The sequence below is a fragment of the Cervus elaphus genome, chromosome 9 (assembly GCF_910594005.1).
Source record: "Cervus elaphus chromosome 9, mCerEla1.1, whole genome shotgun sequence".
Taxonomy (NCBI): domain Eukaryota; kingdom Metazoa; phylum Chordata; class Mammalia; order Artiodactyla; family Cervidae; genus Cervus; species Cervus elaphus.
In genome coordinates this window covers 39521116-39544907 of record NC_057823.1, presented here as the reverse complement: position 1 = coordinate 39544907, position 23792 = coordinate 39521116, and the positions used below count along the sequence as shown (strand labels likewise).

The following is a 23792-nucleotide window of genomic DNA, read 5'->3' as shown; positions in this document are numbered from 1 at the left end:
ATCTTCTAAATAAAATAGAGCTGTAACACTGATTTGTCTAAGAGCTATGACACGGTTTGTCCAAGACCCAAGAGCTGTGACGCGCCGAGGGCTTTAATGTCCATCGCTCCAAATCATTGTTGTGACGAGGCAAGAACCGAGGAGCACACACCCGCCTGACATCTACGGTGCCGTGCCTCGGGTTTATCCTGGCTGAAACAACCTCTGCGCGGAGGAGGCGAAGCGCAGCAGGAGCCCAACTCAGTGACACTCCCGCGGTAGAAGCAGAACACGAAGAAAACTCAGAGCAAGGGAAGTGACAAGAGGCCCATCGTACTGGAAACCAGGACAGCGAAAAACGAACTCAGCAGAAAGCTCACGCGGCTCAGCCTCAGATTCCAGAAGACCTCTGGTTAAGGTAGGCGGTCCTCGCTCTTATGGCTGGAGGGATATGCCTAACAAAATCTTAATTCCTTTACAATCTCTCATTTCTTGTTTCCTTGAACACCCCGCGAACAGTGGGTGCAACTGAGGAACTCTGGAGAGGCTACTCTTCGGTATGTCCCAAAGGCGCTGTCTGCTGGGCCCCAGTAGCTGTTACCCAAGCCTGTGGGGGTTCTTCTGTCCTTACTCTTCTCTGTGCCAAGAATCAGGCCAACGGAAACTGTGAGCACCGGTCAGGTATCTAGCAAATTTTCTGACAGGCTATAAAGGGGATTCCTTGGCACGTTTTTCCCACTGCTTTTTCCTCCTGTCCTTCAGCTCTATCCCGGGACTCAAGCCGGGCCAAAAAGTAAGAAGTGGATTTGTTAGGATTCAGAGAGAAGCCATGCTTCAGGGTGTGGGCTACTGCCGATGGCAAGGGCTCAGGCCATGGAATGTGGTCTGGATAGGTTTTGCGAGTGAATTCAGATGCTAATGAGCGGGAGGATCATCCCAGTCATTGGGGAGCCACCCACTCCTCCCCCTATTGCCAGTGCCTAGGGCTTCCCTGGTGGTTCAGAGGGTAAACCGTCTGCCTGCAATGCGGGAGATTCGGGTTTGATCCCTGGGTCGGAAAGATCCCCTAGAGAAAGAAATGGCAACCCACTCCAGTATTCTTGCCTGGAGAACCCCATGGACATAGGAGCCTGGTAGGCTACAATCCATGTGGTCGCAAAGAGTTGGACACGACTGAGCGATTCCATTTTCACTCACTAGGGAGGCCTGGCGTGCTACAGTGCATGGGGTCGCAAAGAGTCAGACATGACTGAGTGACTGAACTGAACTGAAGACAGAAAAAGATAAATATCATATCCCTTATCTATGGTATCTAAAAATAATACAAATGAATCTAGATACAAAACAGAAACAGACTCATGGTTACCAAAAAGGAAGGATCTTAGGAGAGATGAGGGATAAATTAGGAGAATGGGATTAAAAGCTACAAACTACCATACACAAAACAGACAAGCAACAAGAATTTACTGCGTTAACACACGGAACAAAATTCAGTATCTTTTTTGTTTAGTTGCTAAGTCCTGTCCGACTCTTTCGCGACCACATGAACTGCAGTCCGCCAGGCTCCTCTGTCCATGGAATTCTCCAGACAAGAATACTGGAGTGGGTAGCTATTTCCTTCTCCAGGGATCTTCCTGACCCAGGAATGGAACCTGGGTCTCCTGCACTGCAGGCAGATTCCTTACCATCTGAGCCACCAGGGAAGCCCTAAATAGCCAATAAGCTTAAGAAAAGATGCTCATCATTATTTAAGTAATTCAGTTCAGTCAGTTCAGTTCAGTCGCTCAGTCGTGTCCGACTCTTTGCAACCCCATGAATCGCAGCATGCCAAATGCAAATCAAAACAACGAGATAACGACTCACACTTTTAGGAAGGTTTCAAAGATGAATGATTAACAAATGTTAGTAAGGATGTGGAGAAACAGGAACCTTCACATACTACTGCTAGGGAAAATGGTATTACCTGCTTTGAAAAAAGTCTGGCAATTTCTCAAAAAGTTAAAGTTACCATGTGACCCAGCAATTCTACTCCTAGTTGAAATGAAAACATGTCCCAATAAAAATTGGTATGCAAATTCATAGCAGCATTTATAAGCTGAAAAGTGAAAACAACGGCCATCGACTGAAGAATGGATAAACAAAGTGCGGTTTATCCACATGATGAATTACTGGCCATAAAAAAAAAATGAAGTAGTGATACAGGCTACAATATGGATAAATGTTGACAACATTATGCTAAATGAAAGAAGTGAGGCACAAAAGGCTGTGTAGTGTATGATTCCATTAATACCAAATGCCTAGAACTGGCAAAATCCATAGAGACAGAATATAGATTAGTGGTTACCAGGGGTTAGAAGGAAAGAATGGGGAGTGACTGCTAATGGGTTTCTTTCTGAGGTGACAGAAATGCTCTGGAAGTAAACAGTGGTAATGACTGCACAACTCTGTAAATATACTAAAACCATTGAACTGTATACTTTAAAAGGATTAATTTATGATATGTGAATTATATCTCAATAAAACTGCTATTAAAAGAGCCCAAGACATAAAACTACAAAACTATCAGTTAGAAAACTAGCAATGATCAGAAAACATGATAAGAAACTGGAGAGAAGATAAAGTTAAAAAAAAACTAGATAAATATACAAAATTCCACAGTGTTTCTATTGGTAATCACTTAGAAATAAACAGGTATCCCATTCACAGGGTGACCAAAACTACAAAATACCTAGGAATAAGTTTAATAAGGAACGTACAAAAATCTGAAAGAAAGTTACCAAAAATATTTTAAAGGACATGTGACATCTGAATAAAGAAATGTACATGTTCCTGAACTTCAACCAGTCCCAAATTAATGTATTAAGCAATTTCTGTAATTCCATGGCTGCACAAAATGATTTTTAAATGTACATGAAAGAACTTGCAAGAATTACCAATAATTTAAAAAAATAATAGGCAAAGAGTCCTGTCCTCTCAGATATTAACAATTGACATAAAGCTGGTATTATTAATTCAGTAATGCTACTAGCAAATAGGTTATCGAGAAGAATGATTAAGAGGACTACTCAAATCAGTTGGGGGAAGATCTGACTATTTAGCTAACCTACAGTCTTTACTGGAAAAATGTGAAGTTGGTTTCTCATGTCATATATACAGAAATTAATTCCATATGGATTAAAGACCTGATTTTAAAAATAACTCTGTAAAATATTTTGAAAACAAGAGAAGACATTTGTATAACCTCATTAAGTGGAAGGCATTCTTACACAAAATAGACAATCAAAAGGCCAGAAAGAACAAAAAGGCAATCAGATGACAATTTTAAACAACACTTGTTTAGTGGAGATAAAAGCAAAGATAAATGATGTCATGAAAGAAAATATTTGCTATACATGTCCAGTATAAAGAACTTGTACAAACTGATAAGAAAATGTCAAATAATCCAAAAGAAAGTGAACAAAGGATAAACAGGGAATCTATATAACTAACCATAAATAGCCAAAAGAACTTCAATCTCAGCCACAATCAGGAGTTTATAAAACAATGAAATTGAAAATTGGCACATTTTATTCGGCAACCAGAAAACGTAACTTCCATATAACGTGGGACACACGCATTCTATTTTTTAAAAACAAAGGCTGATAAGCCAATCCGTCACTCTTATGTCCCTACTCTTTCCCGTTTGAAATAGCTTAAAACAAGTGTTTGCATTAGCCGTTCAAACTCAAGTGACTGCAAAACAAAAATCAAGAATTATAACTACCACTATCACTAGAAATGCAAATTGAGATAAGGACTCTAAAAATTTAATCAGATTGACAAAAACTGAAAAGATACCATCCAATGCTGGCAAGGATATGGAGAAACAGGTCATCTCACATCCTCTCAGTGAGACTGTGGGCTGCCAAAACTTCCTGGAAAGTAGTCTAGCACATATTTAAGATTCTGTTTAGAATTAAAAGCCCTGTTATATCAGCTATATCCCTGAGATCCATCCTTAAATTCCCTGAGCACTTCCTTCACTTTCATGTTCTAACTGAAGCTCGGCTTTTCCCTGAAAATACTCCCTCTGAAGCCCTCTCTCCCATTTTCTCTCTCATACCTGTGGGTATGGAAGTGAGAGAATGGTGCTCCTTGTTCATTTCCACTTTGGGGGATTCTTCTTCCCTTCTCTTAAAATGTCCACATCTTCATGTAGAGGAGATTAAGAGAATTCATATTAGCGATGGTTTCCAGGATTAGAATCACACTCCTGGACTTTCTTTCTTGTGTTCTCTTGTCTTAAAAGTGTCCCATACTATTTCTACTGGCCCTACTCACTCACCTGTAATTGAAAACAAAATCAACACCTAAAGCCAGAGAGGTAGTGTTAGGTGACAGGAAAGAGAACCAGACTTCTGGATTCTAAGCTCATTGCTAACCTTAGGTAAACTATCTCCTGATCCTAGTTTACTCACCAACACCAGAACCTACACCTTGCTTATTGGGAGGACTTAATGATACAACGCATCTAGAGCACTTTGGATAAAGTAAATGTTCAACAAGTGTATGTGTGTGTTAGTCACTCAAGTCTGCCGTGTCTGACTCTGACCCTATGGACTGCAGCCTGCCAGGGTGCTCTGTCCATGGTATTTTCCAGGCAAGGATACTGGAGTGGGTTGCCATTTCCTTCTCCAGGTGATCTTTCCAACTCAGGGATCAAACCTGGGTCTCCTACATTGCAGACAGATTCTTTACCATCTGAGCCACCAGGGAAGCCTGATAAGTGTTTAAACAACATAAAATAAAAACACCTTCAAATCTCAAATTTTATACTCCTGTACAAGAAGAAAAGAACTCTTCCTGTCCTGGCCATGCATAGCTCCTTTAGTCCCTTCTCTTTGCCCATGTCATTCTTCTCCAAGTGTTCAAACAACAACCGAGAGGCAGTATACCGGGAAGTCTGCTACACTTGGAACTTTGGAAAAATGGACTTCAATACACATGACCTTCCCCATATTTGCATTAGCTCCTCTAAAATCCCATTATTTCCCATTTGAAGCAGCCTAAAACAAATATGGCATCAGTTATTCATATTCAACTAGATCCAAAATAAAGAGAAGTAAATAACTAGAAAAATCTTAAAAGACATAAGATGGACTCAGAACCTGCTATATATACCCTAAGGAATTCCAATCAAATCACATGTCACAAAAAAGGTGAAATAGAAGAAACCTGAGATTTCCAAAACATTTCACTTTTCGCTAATTTCAATATACAAAATGAAGCAACAAATTAAAAACTGACTCCTAGCAGTGTCATCCTGTTCTGACCCCTGTGGAGAGTCCAAGCACATGCTCCGTACTTTTAGTGACGCAAGCTTGAAACCCAGTGTTATTTCATAGAAAAAACCTTTGGTGGCTCCTCACGCCTACAGATTAAAGTTTAAACCATTGAACACTGCTCTGAAAGGCTTCCAAAATCTGGCTCTAATTTACCTTTCCAGTCTTATTTTCAACTTCCAATTCTCCAAATCCATCACAACAAACACATTCCATATTATTTCATAGCCATACCTCAGCTCTGAACATATTCCTGCCCACCTCCAGTTATTTCATTCCAAAGTGGCAAAGAACAGTGGAAGGAGACCAGCCTTTAAGTTCAGATCCAGACCCACTAGATTTCTAATTCTAATTCCATCCCCACTACTTAATAGCTTAATTATCTGGAGAAAATACTTCAATAGACCCATTTCCTTACCTAGGAGGCATACCTCCTATGGCACCTTTACAAGGCTATCGTGAGAATTAAGCATAATGGTTATAAACTATCTAGCACCATGCCTGAGGCACAGGAGAAACTTAATGGTAACTGCTAAGCCATCTTCTTTACCCCTCCCACCTTCATCAGTACTACTATTCCCTAAATTTCCACAGCACTTGGTTTATACCACTATGTTTATTATACTTATGAGCACTAATATACTGAAAAATATCCATTATTTATGTATATATCTGGCTTCTCCATTAGCTTATAGGCAAGATGGCTGTGGGTATGGATTTCTAAATCTCTGTCACTTACTACTTCAGCAAGTTACCTGGCCCCATAGAACCTGTTTCTTCGTCAATAAACTGAATTGGGGTTAACACCTTTCAGTGTTACAAAAAGGTTTACAAGAGTTAATGTACATCAAATACCTGGTATAATGCTTAACACCTAGTAAATTTCAGAGTGTTAATGGTAATCCGGATAATGAACCTGATCCAAGCTACTGCCTAGAGAATACACAAATGTAAAATGTACTTGCCTTATTAAATAAAGCAATCAATACGATTCTAACCTGCTACTCACCTCTCTTACTGATAGAAATATCCAGTGAAGACAAAAACAGAGGTTTCCACGCACTTTATCTCAGAAATGCTACCACACATTCATGTTCTTCCAGGACCAGAGTTAGTACTTCAAGACTTATGGTTCACATCACCTCATTACACTTTAAAACCATATGGGGGCTTATGCCTCAAGAGTTGTAAGGAATAAAATGATCTGCCAAAAGTTAAACAAAACTCTGAAATTAGTGGTCTACCAGGAAGTGGAAGCAAGTTGTCCACTCTTTATTCATTCTAATTCTAATCTGCTGTGTCATCAATTTGTCTACTCAGAACTCCAATCAAATGTCAACTACTTCTATGACAGTATTTTCCAATCTATATGCTTCCAACCCACTGCTTGATTTAAGAGAAAACACTTTAAAATTAACTGCAGTGAAATCAAGGAAACAACAGAAAAGCTAGAACTTACAAAAAAGAAAAAAAAAAAAACAGTATTAAAGCACAGGCATTCCACTTTCAGTTGCACACTGCTACTTCCACGTGTTGCACAGTATCACCTCAAGAACTCAGGAAATGCTGAGGAAATTCAATGGACCAGGTTTTAAATCTGACACCATAACCTACCTACTAGTTGTGTAAACTAGGCATGTTACTTCTTAAGCCTCATATCCCTCATCTTTAAAATAGAGATTGTAACCATATGAATCTCATAGGGCCATTGTATTAAATACAATTGTTGTATTAAACAATTAAACTGTTGTATAAAATACATTAGTATGCTAAGTGTTTTAGCAAAGTACTTACAACACCACACTCAATAAATGGTATTCTAACCATTTGGTGTTATCACCTGAGCACTACAGTTCTGGGTAAATACCGCGGATTAATGAATACTTAGCACAGTTTATATTAGGAAATAAGTGTACCACAAACTTTAATTCTACCCTAAGTTAAATAAGGATTAACAGTTGCAATACTGTTTGAGAGAAGTTTACTGTTTATGAAGTCCTTTAAACATCCATAAACTCACTGTGATCTCCACAACGTCCTTAGGGGGTAAACACTTAAGATATGTACTGTAGCAATAAACTGGTACCCATTAGGGTAACACAGACCCAAAGAAACCTGTTTCCTCCAACCGGATTCTCCAGCTCAGGGATAAGGTGCTTAGTGTCAGAAGTTTTTAACCTACACATCCACCAAAACGAGGCAGACTGCAAGTGTACCATTCATCCCCCTCGAGCAGAGTCAAGCCCGAGAGTCCAGGAATCAGCTCCAGGAAATAAACCCCCTCAGAAGGCACAGATGACATTTACAATGCTGCATTGTTTCAACACGAGGTGTCCTCCCACACCTTTAGGGTGGGGGCAGGAATGGCCCCCACCCTACCAAAGCGCCCAACACAGGGCCTGGCACCTAAAAAGCCCTCAATAAATGTTTGTAGGAATGGCATGGGAAATTGGTGAAAGGCTCTGAGAGAGACTCGAAACGAGGCCAACTCCACGGTGGGGATTAAGCATCTCAGCGGATCCAGAGTCGTGGGCGGAGAAGGTCCAACCGGTAACCTGGTTGGAAAGGATGGCTGAGAACGGGCACCGCTAAGGAGAACCTGGAGAGCTGACCCTCTGATGAGAGACAGCGAGAGCAGGTCTGGCCGCAGCCATTCCTGGAAGGCCGGGGACAGACAGAGGTTCGGAGGCCGGGGGCACCTAGCAGGGCAGTTGGCGGCTGGGGGGGGAGGGGGCCGTCTGCTGGTTTGAGAAGAATCTCGGGCCCAATCTGAGCAGGGTTCTGGGCTCCTCTAGGGACCCACTCCCTAGCCCGCGGCAACATTCTTTGCACCGAGTGCTCGCTGCTACCTGAAACTGCAGCAGCTTCTCTGTCTGCTCCTGGGTTAGATCCCGCTCCTCAGGCGCCGCCATTTTGCCGCCGCCTCTACGCTTCTGACCCGTCCGCACCGTCACCCGCCGGAAAGTGACCTCAGCAGCAACCACATCCGGTCTGAACGGCCGCCGGCACGCAACTGCGTCTGCGCGTGCCGGCCCAACCCGGGGCATGGGGAGGGGTGGAAATGGTGACAATTTCCGCCGCCAGAGGGCGCCTTCTAGTGGGACGACCCCGAACACTTCCGAAAATAGTCGAGGAACTGCGTGGGCATGGCGCCCTTGGGAGTTAGTCGAAGGCAGGATAGATCCTTGAAAGAAAAGTTATGACCAACCTAGACAGCATATTAAAAAGCACAATCAGAGACATTACTTTGCTGACAAAGGTCCGCCTAGTCAGAGCTATGGTTTTTCCAGTAGTCGTGTAGGGATAGGAGAGTTGTGAGAGTAAAAAAGTAAAAGAGTAAAAAGAGTAAAAAGCTGAGCGCCAAAGAATTGATGCTTTTGAACTGCGGTGTTGGAGAAGACTCTTGAGAGTCCCTTGGACTGCAAGGAGATTCAACCAGTCCATCCTAAAGGAGATCAGTCCTGAATATTCACTGGAAGGACTGATGCTGAAGCTGAAACTCCAATACTCTGGCCCCCTAATGTGAAGAACTGACTCATTTGAAAAGACCCCTATGCTGGTCAAGTAATGCTCAAAATTCTCCAAGCCAGGCTTCAGTAATACATGAACTGTGAACTTTCAGATGTTCAAGCTGGTTTTAGAAAAGGCAGAGGAACCAGAGATCGAATTACCAACATCCGCTGGATCACCGAAAAAGCAAGAGAGTTCCAGGAAAACATCTATTTCTGTTTTATGGACTATGGCAAAGCCTTTGACTGTGTGGATCACAATAAACTGTGGGAAATTCTGAAAGAGATGGGAATACCAGACCACCTGACCTGCCTCTTGAGAAACCTGTATGCAGGTCAGGAAGCAACAGTTAGAATTGGACATGGAACAACAGGCTGGTTCCAAATAGGAAAGGGAGTATGTCAAGGCTGTATATTGTCACCCTGCTTATTTAACTTATATGCAGAGTTCATCATGAGAAATGCTGGGCTGGAAGAACCACAAGCTGGAATCAAGATTGCCAGGAGAAATATCAATAACCTCAGATATGCAGATGACACCACCCTTATGGCAGAAAGTGAAGAACTAAAAAGCCTCTTGATGAAAGTAAAAGAGGAGAGTGAAAAAGTTGGCTTAAAGCTCAACATTCAGAAAACTAAGATCATGGCATCTGGTCCCATCACTTCATGGGAAATAGATGGGGAAACAATGGAAACAGTGTCAGACTTTATTTTGGGGGGGGGCTCCAAGATCACTGCGGATGGTGACTGCAGCCATGAAATTAAAAGACTCTTACTCCTTGGAAGGAAAGTTATGACCAACCTAGACAGCATATTCAAAAGCAGAGACATTACTTTGCCAACAAAAGTCCATCTAGTCAAGGTTATGGTTTTTCCAATGCTCATGTATGGATGTGAGAGTTAGACTGTAAGAAAGCTGAGCACCGAAAAATTGATGCTTTTGAACTGTGGTGTCGGAGAAGACTCTTGAGAGTCCCTTGGACTGCAAGGAGATCCAACCAGTCCATCATAAAGGAGATCAGTCCTGGGTGTTCATAGAAAGGACTGATGCTGAAGCTGAAACTCCAATACTTTGGCCACCTCATGCGAAGAGTTGACTCATTGGAAAAGACCCTGATGCTGGGAGGGATTAAGGGCAGGAAGAGAAAGGGACGACAGAGGATGAGATGGTTGGATGGCATCACCAACTTGATGGACGTGAGTTTGAGTAAACTCTGGGAGTTGGTGATGGACAGGGAGGCCTGGCATGCTGCGATTCATGGGGTTACAAAGAGTCGGACACGACTGAGCAACTGAACTGAACTGAACTGAATGCTGGGAAAGATTGGAGGCAGGAGGAGAAGGGGAAGACAGAGGATGAGATGGTTGGATGGCATCAGCGACTCAATGGACATGAGTTTGAGTAAACTCTGAGAGTTGGTGATGGACAGGGAGGCCTGGCATGCTGCAGTCCATGGGGTTGCAAAGAGTCGGACATGACTGAATGACTGAACTGAAGTGAACTGAAGTCAGGGTCTTCCAGACTTATGACTCTTAAATAGACTGTAGAGCTGAGAGGTTCCAAATGCTTCGGTAACTCCTGAATGCCACTCAACAGATTTTGCCTGCTCTTTAAGCATTTTCATTTCCAGTGTTTCTGAATGTTTCTTAAGAAATTGTGGCTGTTCAGAAATATCAGTCGTTTGATGTTTGATTCTTGCCATGATGTTTCCAAAAGCCCCTGACCATCTCTGGGAGGTTCCAAAAGTCCCTGAATACTGGGCTGGGGATGGGAGCATTTCCCCTCACTGCCTTCAAACCAGAAGCTGGAAGATTAGGGGCCCTTGAAAATTGTAGGGACCCAGCCACCTGGACTCTGCCAGACTTAGGCATAGCTCTCTATCCACTCCTCTTGGGACTCTGCCCCTGCCTGCCTCAGGCCTTCTCTGGTCTCTGCCCTCTGGCCCGTCTTCTCTGTGATCAACTGAAGGAAGATCCCAGGAATGGGATCAAAGGACTTGGATTCAGGTTCCAGTGTCCACGTGGCAAAGTACTGGACATCCCTGAGCAAACCTCCTCCTCTCTGGTCTAGTTTTGACATTGAGGGAATGAGGTTCACCAGCAGCCCCAGATATGCTGCCTTATCTCACTCTCCTTGGAAGCGGTCCCTCACCCTTTCTACTACCTTATCTCCACCTCTCAATGTCTGCCTTCTTCTGTACTTTCCCCTTCGAACCCTCTACCTCACTTCAGATCTATTTTCATTTCCATCTTTTCTCCTGCCACCTGTTTTTTCTGTCCAACCTCCAGAAGACTTTGGGAGGCAGAGGGGTCAGGGTCTGGTGCCTGCTTTTCCATCAAGTGTCTGTCTAACTCCTAGCAAGGCACTCAGCCTCCTGGGCCCCATTGTCTTCCCTATTTGTGGTATCTCACCCGTCCAACTTCACAGCATTGAAATTGCTGAGACAGAATCTGAAGGGCTTTTGAAAACTAAAGTTCTGTGAAGAGTATATTAAGGGATGGAAGGACTTAAGTTTTGGCTATTTCTTTCAGGCCTGAATCCTGTCTTATAATAGATCTTGAGAAATGGAGTATTTCCTGCCATCTCAGTAAACAAGGATGCTACAGTCATCAGTGATTCCAGGCCTCCAGGGCAACCAGGAAGAACAACCTGTGATCCAGCAGCCACTTGTTAAGGTTAGCACTGAGGGAAAAAGGCAGGATACTGGCCCTAGATAGCTGAGATGCATACGAAAGAAATGATTTCTGAAAACCCAGACTCTTTCATTTTTCTCTTATATAGAAAATTACCAAATTCCTTAACTTGAGATATCTGGTTTTCTTTAATTCACAAAAATACCTTTGGTTCAGACTTCCTGCCCTTTGATGCAAACCTCCATACAACCTGACTCCTCCCCACACTCCTCGGAGCAGTTCTCTCAGGGTTACTTGAGATGCTGCCTCCTGGGCTTAAGTCCTAAAAATTTCTGCCAAATAAAACATAACTCTCAACTTTTAAGTTGTGACTTTTTTTTAATCCGACAGTCTGCACAAACTTTATAATAGTGTCCTGGAATTTTTCTTAGACCTTTAAGGTAAAATTGGAAGCAAGTAGCAGCCACTTGAGAGACTTTCTTTTTACATCAATTCAAAGCTTAAAGGAGATGCAGTACTATTCAACATCTCCAATAATGATGGATCCAGAAGAACTAGTTGAGGGACTGCAATGTCAGTTGCCTTCTAGAGTTGTTGCATAATTCTGATTTAAGATGTATTCTTTCCATGAAGAAGGAATTCATAGGGCCTGGACTCCATCTCAGGCCTGTCTGTGCTGATCGTGCTAGGCCGCCTCTCCAATGGACTCTGAACTCTGTGCTTAGCGCCTGTGGGAATGACAATGGAAGGATAAGACCCCCTCTGGGCAGGGGAATCTTGAAGATCACATCCAGGTTAAGAGAAAGCAGACACTAATCACCCCTGCCTCTGGACAGTATCTATCAGAATGTAACCACAGGCTTAACGGTTATTAACTGGTTGGAATATAACCTCGGGCTTATTGATTATTAACTGTTTGAACACATAACACGTGAATGATGGGGTTGTTGTGATTGTATTTACCCTTCCTTTGTAAACCTCAAGGGATTTGGGCTGGTGGGTTTGGACACCTACACATGGGGTATAAAAGATTTTCACAAATGCTGGTCGGGGCCCTTGGCTAAGAGGAGACTCTGCCTTGGGCCTGCTTGTGTAATAAACTGCACTCCACTATCTGCATTGTCCTTCTGAGTGAGTTTGTTTCCCAGAAAGCATGGCTATAACATTTGGTGCATGGGCCAGGAAACTCCTCACTTTGAAGAGACAGGTCTTATTTGAGGCCACCCCGAGGCTTTGTAGCTTGAATCTCCTAGAGGGGGGAAGGTGCCTTGCCCCTCTGGAAGGATTCTGCTTCTCAACGCCCGGACCTTTCACGTCAGCAGGTAGTGGACGGCAGCAGGGGAACTGAGCGCTCAGGTGAGGAGGAACCCACCCAGCAGGGTGGAAGAGGGGGCCTGATCACCCCCTAGGAGGGACTAGAAGGAGCGGGAACCCACAGGAGCCTGGAATAGGCAGGCGGCAATTGCTTGGTACACAGGTCGAAGAGCGTGCTAGGGTTTAGGAAGGAAATTTGTGAAGGTCATTTAGGAGGTGTGTCCATGCCGTCTCGGGGAAAATTATTACCAAGCGATCGCCAGGGGAGTTTTAGGATAGGAAACTGGTCCTTGTATGCTCGTATTCTGCCCTGCCCCAGGAGGTGTCCTGTCTGCTGTGAAATTCTTGACCCCCTCAGAATTGTTAGGCTAGAAGGAGGGGGATACAGAAGTGAGTATGAATTGGCTTTTCCAGGGATGGCCTGGGACATGGGGTATTTAACCCATCTGTGTTTTCAAGCCCACCAAGGCAGAACGGATTTTAAGGGAGAAACAGTCTTGGACCATGTGATGTTCTGGTTCAGCTGTGCTGACTGGCAGGTGAAGACATGCCGATCCCCCTTCTCCTTCTGGGATCTGGCAGGTAAGGCTCTTCTCACCCCAATTAGGAAGGACGCAGAATGGCAATTTAAGTGTCACTGAGTGGAAATATCAGAAGTACATAGGGTACTGAGAACTTCATAGACAGAACGAAAAGGAGAAGTAGAAGAAGGTCTGAGAAGGTAAGCAAGATGGGGGGAAGTGAATCTAAGGCAACTGTATTGGAGTGCATAATTAAAAATTTAAAGAAGGGATTAGGAGGAGACTATGGGGTGAAGATGAAGCCTAACTGCCTCCACATACTCTGTGAGGTCGAATGGACCCCTATGGGAGCAGGATGGCCACCAGAGAACACCATGAACTTAAAAATAGTGGAAGCAATCTATACAGTAGTCACAGGAGAGCCAGGACACCTGGATCAATATCCATCTATTGACTCATGGCTAGGGTTAGCTTGAGAGCCTCCTACTTGGACAAGGTTCTGTATCTAGAAGGGAAAGGGAAAAATATTAATGGCACAAAAATTGACTGATGATAAAAAGGAAATTCTACAGGATTTCTATGGGGATGACCTGACCCCTCCCCGATGCTGGATAATGACACGCCTGCCTCCCAGTGCTTCACCAGGACCGGAGGCCGCCTTAATGCCCGATCCAGGGCCAGGTGAAGTTTCTGCAACAGCCACTGCTCCTCCCCAGCTTTCCCGGAGTTCGTAGCCGCCGTTTGGGCAGGCTCCGATCCCGGTGACAGAAGCCTCTGGCTAACACTTCCAGGATCCAGCTCCAACCGAACCGCCCAAGCTATACCCGCCTCTCCCGGTGAGTACAAGAAGGGGAGGGAGACGTTGGAATTAAGCAGAGACCGCGCTCTGCCAGAGAGCCCGAGGGAACGAAAGAGAACAGACAAGAGACTTACAGTGCAAGCTGCTGCTCTGGGAATGTCTATCTAGGGCCCTCCGGAAAACCTCATCTGCCCCAGGGACAGGACAGTCCTTCAACCGGTCCCAAGCGAGGCCCTGGGCCTGTTACAGCCAAACCAGTGTGCCTGGCGCCGAGCTTTTGGCCACTGGAAGAATGAATGCCCTAAGGCAAGGAAGGAAGAGGAAGCTCCCGCAGTTGTGGGGCTTGCTGACCTGGAAATTAACTAGGGCTGCCAGGGCTCAGAGATATCAGGTCCCTGAGAGCCCATGGTAACCGTAAAAGTGGGGGACCAAACCATTGACTTCATGGTGGATACAGGAGCAGAACTGTCGGTAGTAACAAAACCTGTAGCACCACTGTCCAAAAAGACTACCGATGTAACTGGGGTATCGGGAGAAGAGATGACTAAATCGTTTTGCCAGCCCAGAAAATGTCAGATGGGGGGGGGGGGGGGGGCACCAAGTGATTCATGAATTCCTCTACATTCCTGAGTGCCCAGTACCCCTGTTGGGAAGAGACTTGCTCTCGAAACCAGGAGCACAAGTGACTTTCTCCCCTGAGGAGAGGCCCACCTTCTGGACGAACTCTATGACTTATTTGCCCTCTCTCAGTGCCAACCCAAGATGAGTGGAGGTTGCATGAGCCTCTGAAGGCAGAAGCGGGTGGGCCGGAAGAGCATGAGAGAGCTAACTCAATTGTTCCCTGATATCTGGGTGGAAGACAACCCCCCTCCCCCCAGGCTGGCTGAACATCATGCCCCGGTGATAATGGAACTCAAACCAGGCACCATCCCGGTTAGAGGGCGCCAGTACCCGCTATGGATGGAGGCCTGAACCGGCATATTGCCCCACGTCAATAGATTGAAACAAGCAGGCATTCTAGTAGAGTGCCAGTCGGCTTGGAATACGCCAATCCTGCCAGTCAAAAGGGAAGGAGGACAGGACTATAGGCCTGTACAAGATCTCAGGCTAGTCAACCAGGCTACTGTGACTTTACACCCCACTGTTCCAAACCCCTATACCTTGCTTAGCCTCCTCCGGCCGAGGACTAAAGTTTACACTTGCCTAGATCTCAAGGATGCCTTCTTCTGCATATGCCTCGCCCCAGCGTCACAGCCCATCATTGCCTTTGAATGGGAAGATCCATTCGGGAGCACCAGATAACAAAGGCTAACTCCACAGCCATCTTTGGGGAAGCCTTGGCTTCTGATCTGGACTCATTCCATCCGGAAGAGTATGGATGTCAGCTCCTACAATATGGGGATGACCTGCTGCTGGCTGCCTGAGACCAAGGAAAAATGCTGGAAAGGGACAAATGCACTGCTCCAGCTGTTGATGGAAACAGGTTACCGGGTGTCAAAGAAGAAGGCACAGATCTACAAAGAGGAGGTAAGGTATCTGGGGTTTGTTTTAAAGAAGGGCTCAAGGTTCCAGACCCTAATTGGGTCCTATATACTGATGGCACTCGCCTGATAAAACAGGGACAACCGCTCTCAGGTTAGCCAAAGCAGAAGGGGCCATCAAGACTGAGATGGTGGGAACTGCCAAGTGGAGCGACCCACCTAGGCCATGCTGCCTGCTCACAGGTTAATGCTGCCTCTTGGGTATTCAGACAAAAACTTCCAGGTATTCAGAAGTAGCCCGGTGCCTGCTTAGGGAAATGGTTCCCAGATTTGGATTTCCTACCAGCATTGGATCAGGCAATGGCCCGGCTTTTGTAGCTGATTTAGTACAACACATAAGCAAAACTTTAAACATCAAATGGAAACTGCACACTGCATATACGCCCAGAGTTCTGAGATGGTGGAATGAACCAACTGGACACTTAAAGAGACTCTCCAAGTGGATCAGAGAGACTGACTGCTCCTGAGTGGACTTGCTTCCGATGGCTCTGCTCAGACTCAGGATGACCCCACAGTCCCAAGGCTATTCTCCATATGAAATTGTGTATGGGAGGCCTCCTCCCATAATAAAACAGGTGTCAACAAATTTGCCTCAGGTAAGGAGGGATAGGATTTCACAGCAGATGGAATTGGGTAAGGTAATAAATCGGGTAACTAAGTTTGTACAAGAAAGGGTGCCGTTCCCCCTTGGGGAACAGATTCACGAGTTTACATTTGGTGACCAAGTATGGGTCAAAGATTGGAAACATGATTTGCTAGCCCTTTGGTGAAAGGGCCTTTATGTTATTCTAACTACCCCTACTGCAGTTAAAGTTGCAGGTATTGTCCCTTGATCCATCACACCAGAGCGAAGAAGGCATACCACGCTGACCCGGAGGACGCTGAGTGGACCACCCAGAAGGACCCCACCGACCCATGGGAAACCAAGATCATTCTGAGGAGGAAGAAGAAAACGAGGTCCCGGAGGAGCCCTCTACAGGATGGAGCTGGGTAAACGACTCCTGCTGCTCGGCCTCACCAATGCAATTCTGAACTTGGGTATGTGGGGCTATGCCCCTGTCAGTAACGGACAGACTCCCCTAGTGGGTATCGCCACTCCGTCCCTCTCTGTCACCAACCATAACCTTTCTTTGCTCTCCTGGTGTAAGAAGAAGCCATCAATGGGCCAGGGACATAGGGTTACATTTAACATGAACACCAGCCTTATGGAGATAACAAAGGCTTATACCTCATATATGAAAATTAAAGAGGAAAAGGGCTCCCTTACAAAAGGGGGACAAGGCCTCCCAGTACCTTGAGCAGTACTACCAGGTCTGGGATGAATATTTCTGGATGACTCCTGAGAAAGGACAGTTGATTGCCCCTGCTACTATTTGCTGGGAACAAAAAGAACAGAAAGTTGGATTTGGAGACCATACAAATCTTGGAAGTTACCTATCACCCCAATCAGTCTGCTCAGTGGCCCGGTTCCAACTGGAAATATAATCCTGGAATCCGCTGGGTAGCCCCCAGTGGGACCCGGTGGCTCTGTGGGCTTAATTTATGGCCATGGTTACCAGTTGGCTGGGTGGGGCGTTGCACATTAGGATTTGCTTTCGCCCATGGCAGTATTAAGCCTAGCCTACACCAGCCTCCAGTAAACCTCCCTTATCTGCATGCAAGATGGACACGATCCATATTCCAGTGGTATGACTATCTTGCTGCCTTGTTTGTACCCTCTGTAGGGACAACGGATATCATGGTTAAGGTAGAGGCCTTAACTAATTTCACTAAACAGGCCCTCTTAGACAATACTAAAGCCATTAAGGCTAAATACCAGCACGAGACCGATAGTCAACAAGTACCATAAGGGAAAGTTGAAAAGAACTTTGAAGAGAGAGTTCAAGAGGGTGTGAAACCATTAACGAAGAACAGATTCAGTAATTCAAAATAGGACTCACAGCAGCCTAAGGAGGGACTTCTGCCATAATTAAAGTCGAATATATGCAATGAAAATATTCCCGGAAAGCATGGCTATAACATCCACACACACATTTTGCAGTTGTATTAAACACCATTCAATGTTTTGCTTTTCATACGCCCTCTTAATCTACATTTCCCTTTTCTTTGAATGAATATGTGGTCATAAGAATATTTTACTTAGAAAAAAAAAAACTCTACCATAGGAATATGATATGACAAACTGGAGAGTCCATCCCATGAGGAAAGGTAGTTTCTGCTACTTGGCTGTACTTTTTGGCTTCCATGTAAGGCCAGTGGAGGGATAAATTAGGAATTTGGGGTTAGAAGGTACATACTAGGACTTTCCTGGTGGTCCAGTGGTTGAGAATCTGCCTTGCAGTTCAGGGTTCAACACGGGTTCAATCCCTGCTCTGGGGAGATTCCATACGCCTCAATTAGGAGGCAGCAACAAAGACCCAGTACAGCCAAAACCAAGTAAGTTTTAAAAAAAGAAAAATAGGTTTTAAAAACAGGTACATATGTGAAATAGATAAGCAACAAGGGCCTACTGTATAGCACAGAGAACTGTATTCAATATCTTATGATAATAATGGAAAAGAATCTGAAAAAGAATGTGTGGGTGTATATATATATATGTGGGTGTATATATATATATATATATATACACAAATAACTGAATCACTTTACCATGTACCTAATGAATGTATCTACGAAAGAGAAACAGACTCACAGCCATAGAGAACAGACTTGTGCTTGCCAAGGGGAAGGTGGGTGAGGGACGGAAAGATTGGTAACGGGGTTAAAAGATGCAAAGTGTTATATATAGCGTGGATAAACAGCAAGGCCCTACTGTATAGCACAGGGAACTATATTCAGTATCCTGTGATAAAGCATAATGGAAAAGAAGATGAAAAGAAAAAAAGAATTTGAAAGAATATTTATGTATGTGTGTTTGTGTAACTGAATCACTTCGCTATACAGCAGAAATTGACATAACATTGTAAATCAACTATATTTCAATAAAATTTGAAAAATTATATGCATCTACAGAGTTTGCTAATTTATTCAGCAAATGTTGATTGAGTGCTTGTTCTGAGCCAGGCTCTGGACCAGATGCTAGAATGGTAAACAAGACACAGCCACTGTTCTTCAAGGAATACATAGTTTAATGAAAATTTAATTTAATTTTCATCAGTCTCTGGCCTGGTGTGTGTGTGTGAGAGAGAGACAGAGAGAGATTTTTGAGTCCCAGTTTTATGCCTATAACACAATGGGATTTGTCACTGAGAGCTAAGAGAATCTAATGAATAATTGTTCCTCTAATTCTAGTAATAAGGATTTGTTAACTCCTTACCATTTGATTGCTGAGTAAAGCAGACCGTTGAGATGTCAGCAGCAGTTTTCGTTTGTTGACTTTCTGTCCATCAAATTATTCATTATAGGTTAAGTGGCACCAGCAGGAATTAAGATGACTCAACTAGATTCATTCAAAAAGTAGGAGAAGTGAGAGAAGTAATACCTTTACCCAACAGTGTATTTTAGATTCTCAGGCTTAGGCTAAGGGTGTTTGGAGTAATGAAAATAAACTAAGCTTGGAAACAAAGTTTTGCCTTATGTAAGTCAGGAAGTACATCTCCTGTTCTGCAGGAAGGCATAAATTGTTACTGTTCAGTAGCTAAATCATGTCCAGCTTTTTTCGACCCCATGGACCGTAGCATGCCAGGCTCCTCTGTTCTCCAGTCTCTCCCAGAGTTTCTCAAATTCATGTCCATTGAGTAGGTGATGCTATCTAATCATCTCATCCTCTGCCATCCCTTTCTCCTTTTTGCTTTCTATTTTTCCTAGCATCAGGGTCTGTTCCAATGAGTTGGCTCTTTGCATCAGGTGGCCAAAGTTTTGGAGCTTTAGCTTCAGCATCAGTCCTTCCAGTGAATGTTCAGGGTCGATTTCCTTTAGGATTGACTGGTTTGATCGTCTTGCTGTCCAAAAGACTCTCAAGAGTCCTCTCCAGCACCATAATTCACAAGCATTGATTCTTTGATGCTCAGCCTTCTTTATGGTCCAACTCTCACATCCCATACATGACAACTGGCAAAACCATAGCTTTGACTACACGGACCTTTGTTGGCAAAGTAATGTCTCTGCTTTTTAACACACTGTCCAGGTTTCCCTTATTGGTAAAGAATCCAGTTTGTAAAAAATCTGCCTGCAATGCAGGAGACTGTGGTTGGATTCCTGGGTCAGGAAGATCTGCTGGAGAAGGGATAAGTGATTACCCTCTGCAGTATTCTTGGGTTTCCCTTGTGGCTCAGCTGGTTAAGAATCCGCCTACAATGTGGGAGACCTGGGTTCGATCCCTGGGTTGGGAAGATCCCCTAGATACAGGAAAGGCTACCCACTCCAGTGTTCTTGCCTGGAGAATGCCATGACTGTATAGTCCATGGGGTTTCAAAGAGTCTGACACAACTGAGCAACTTTCACTTCCACTTTCCTTGGTGGCTCAATAGTAAAGAATCCACTTGAAATGCAGAAGATGTGGGTTTGATCCCTGGATCAGTAAGTTCCCCTGGAGGAGGGCATGGTAACCCATTCCAGTATTCTTTACTGGAGAATCCCATGGACAGTGGAGCCTAGCCAGCTACAGTCCATAAGGTCAAAGACTTGGACACGACTGAAGTGACTTAGCATGCACACACTAGGTTTCCTTCCAAGGAGGAAATGTCTTTTAATTTCATGACTGCAGTCACTATTCACACAGATTTTGGAGCCCAAGAAAGTAAAATTTGCACTGATTCCATTTTTTTCCTTCTATTTGCCATGAAGTGATAGGACCAGATACCATGATCTTAGTTTTTTAATGTTGAGTTTGAAGCCAGCCTTTTCATGCTTCTCTTTCACCCTTATCAAGAGGCTCTTTAGTTATGCTTCACTTTCTGCCATTAGAGTGGTATCATCTGCATATCTGAGGTTGTTGATATTTCTCCTGGAAATCTTGATTCCAGTTTATGATTCATCCAGTCCAGTATTTTGCATAATGTACTCTGCATAGAAGTGAAATAAGCAGGGTGACAATATATAGCCTTGACATACTCTTTTCCCAATTTTGAGCTAGTTATTTGTTCTATGTCCAGTTCTAACTGTTGCCTCTTGACTCATATACAGGTTTCTCAGGAGATAGGTAAGGTGGTCTGGTATACCCGTGTCTTTTAAAAATTATCCACAGTTAATTGCGATCCACACAATCAAAGGCTTCAGCATAGTCAATGAAGCAGAAGTAGATGTTTTTCTGGAATTACTTTGCTTTCCCCACAAGCCAAAGAACGTTGACAATTTGATCTCTGGTTCCTCTGCCTTTTCTTACTGAGTATTGCACTATTAATTGTGTGGCTTTGGCAAGTGAATATCTCTGTCTCAGTTTGCTCATCTCTTAGTTGTAAATGAATAATTCCCACCTCACAGTTTGTGGCAATGATTAAATCATAGAGGACATGTAAAATTCATGACCTTATTATAGCCACCTTGCAGATTTGGGAGAGGATAGAGTGAAACAGTGTATTATCTGGCACTATTCAGAATAGCCAGGATATGGGAAAAATTAAATGTCCATCCACAGATGAATGGATAAGGAAGATGTGAGATATATACCCAGTGGAATATGACTCAGCTATAGGAAAAGATGAAATAATGCCATTTGTAGCAACATGGATGGACCTAGTGATTCTCAAGCTAAGTGAAGTAAGTCAGAAAAAGAAAGACAAATACCGCCTGATATCACTTATATGGGAAATGTAAGCTACGACATAAATAAACGTATCTATGAAACAGAAACAGACTCACAGACACAGAGAACAGATCTGTGGCTGTCAAGGGGGAGGAGGGTTGGGGAGCAGTGGATTGGAGTTGTTGGGGATTAGCAGCTGTGAAGTATTACATAGAGAATGGATAAACAAGGTCCTACTGTATAGCACAGGGAACTATTCAATATCCTGTGATAAATCATAGTGGAAAAGAATATGAAAAAGACTATATCTATATATACACACAGACACACACACACAGACACACACACACACACACAGACACACACACACACACACACACACACACATACATGGGCTTCCCAGGTGGTGCTAGTGGTAAAGAACCTACCTACCAATGCAGGAGATGTAAGAGACATGGGTTTGATCCCTGGGTCAGGAAGATCTCCTGGAGGAGAGTATGACAACCCTATCCAGTATTCCTTTTAAAAAGTTATTTATTTATTTGTTACTTTTTAACTTTTTGGCCACACCATGCAGCATGTGGGATCTTAGTTCCCAGACCAGGGATTGAATCCGTGCCCCCTGAAGTGGAAGCATGGAGTCTTAACCACTGGACCACCTGGGAAACCCCAAACTCCAGTATTCTTCATTGGGGAATCCCATGAACAAAGGAGTCTGGCGGGCTAAGTCCATAGGGTCGAAAAGAGTAGGACATGACTGAAGTGACTTAGCATACAGGCATGCACATGCACACATACATATCTGAATCACTTGCTATATACCAGAAACTAATACAATGTTGCAAATCAACTGTACTTCAATAAAATATTTTAAAAAAAGAGAGAAAAGGCTTTATTATTGCTAAAGCCCTTTGCAGAAGTTAGATTTTGCTATAGATTGACTCAACATGTGTTACTGTCTTACACTTACTCAGCTCTGGGGGTGGCCTAGCCTCAGGAATCTCCTAGAATAACAGGAAGTCAACTGCAGTATCAGTTGGGAAATGACAGAGCCCTAAAGTTATACAGTCGGTAATAGACCGTATCTTTCACGTGTGTGTGTGTGTGAGTCACTAAGTCAGGTCTGACTCTGCGACTCCATGGACTGTAGCCTGCCAGGCTCCTCTGTCCATGAAATTCTCCAGACAAGAATACAGGACAGGACAACCATTCCCTTCTCCAGGGGACTTTCATGACCCGGTGATCAAACCTGGGTCTCCTGCATTGCAGGTGGATTTCTTACTGTCTGAGTCCCAGGGAAGCCCTGTTTGTTACAAAGGACCTCTTAGCTCCCAATCTCATCTCTTCCCTGGAATGCTGCAGTTTCCTCCTAACTGGTCTCCTGGATTTTACTCTTGCCCCTCACATCACAGCTGCCAGAGAAGCTTTTCGAAAAGTAAGTCAGATCCTATCACTCCCCAACTCCAAACCCTCTGTTAGCTTCCCATTGTCTTGGAACAGAATCCAAGCTCCTTTCTGTGACCGACAAGGAAGCCTACCCTACACTTTTCTGGCCTCGTTGTTGTGAACTCATTACTCTCAAACCTCTACCTCATTATTCTTACTCATACCTCAGGGACTTTGCATCTTTAGTACCCTCTGCCTGGAACACTTGAGTCCTCACACGACAGGTCCCTTTTGATGTTCAGATCTCAGGACATGGGTATAACAACCTCAGATAAAACCTAAAATGTATGTTTTCTTCAAATCACTGGTAACCAGATGCTATTGTGTTGTTTATCCGTTTATCTCCCAGCTCTGTGCTCCAGGAGGAAGAGAGAGGCCAAGTTGGCTTGGGCCACCACTGAGTGCCCAGTACTGAGAGCTGCACTGGGCTTAGAGTCCAAGGTCTATAAATATTGAGCCCGGGCTAGATCCTTAGAGTGAAGACCTCATGAATGTAGATGGACTTATGGGAATATAGCCTTGGGAACTAAATCAGGAAATAAAGCTACTGCCTGTGGGATGTAGAGGAAAAGTCTTTAATCACAGCATCTCAAATAGAGAAGAAAAGGATGTGGGTTTGATCCCTGGATCAGTAAGTTCCCCTGGAACTTTTTGCCCGGTCGAGGAAAGGATGCTAATAACAGTGACTTTTAAGGCAGATATACTTTTTTAAGGCAGAAATAGCAAATGTATTGCTCTTTTAAAACCCCATGTTCATTAAAAATCACATGATTTGCGAACTGTCAACAAGTTCAAACAACACCTCAGTTGGCAGAGTGGGAAAGGGAGGGAAAGGAGGAGACCTATTTACAGATGGTTTCAGTAACTCAGATGCATTGAAATTGTTGCTACAATCTTAGACTCTGGCTCGGGGGAGGAGAGGGGCTTCCCAAAGATATAGTGTAGGTTCCACTGAACTAATGCTCAGATTACCATCTGGATCCTTTGGGCTCAAAATGCCAATGAACATGGAGATGGAAGTGTTAACATACTACCAGGGCAACCC

General features: G+C 44.0%; 1 protein-coding gene across 1 annotated transcript in view; it reads right to left on the bottom strand.

Moving 5' to 3' along the window:
- The window catches only part of FAF2 (Fas associated factor family member 2), a 61926-nt gene extending 53644 nt beyond the window's left edge, over window positions 1-8282 (bottom strand). The window contains exon 1 of the mRNA XM_043912332.1: window positions 8150-8282. Coding sequence (XP_043768267.1) covers window positions 8150-8212 — 63 coding nt within the window. The 5' untranslated portion in view covers window positions 8213-8282. The remainder of the gene's footprint in view (window positions 1-8149) is intronic.
- Between the last annotated feature and the right edge of the window lie 15510 nt (window positions 8283-23792).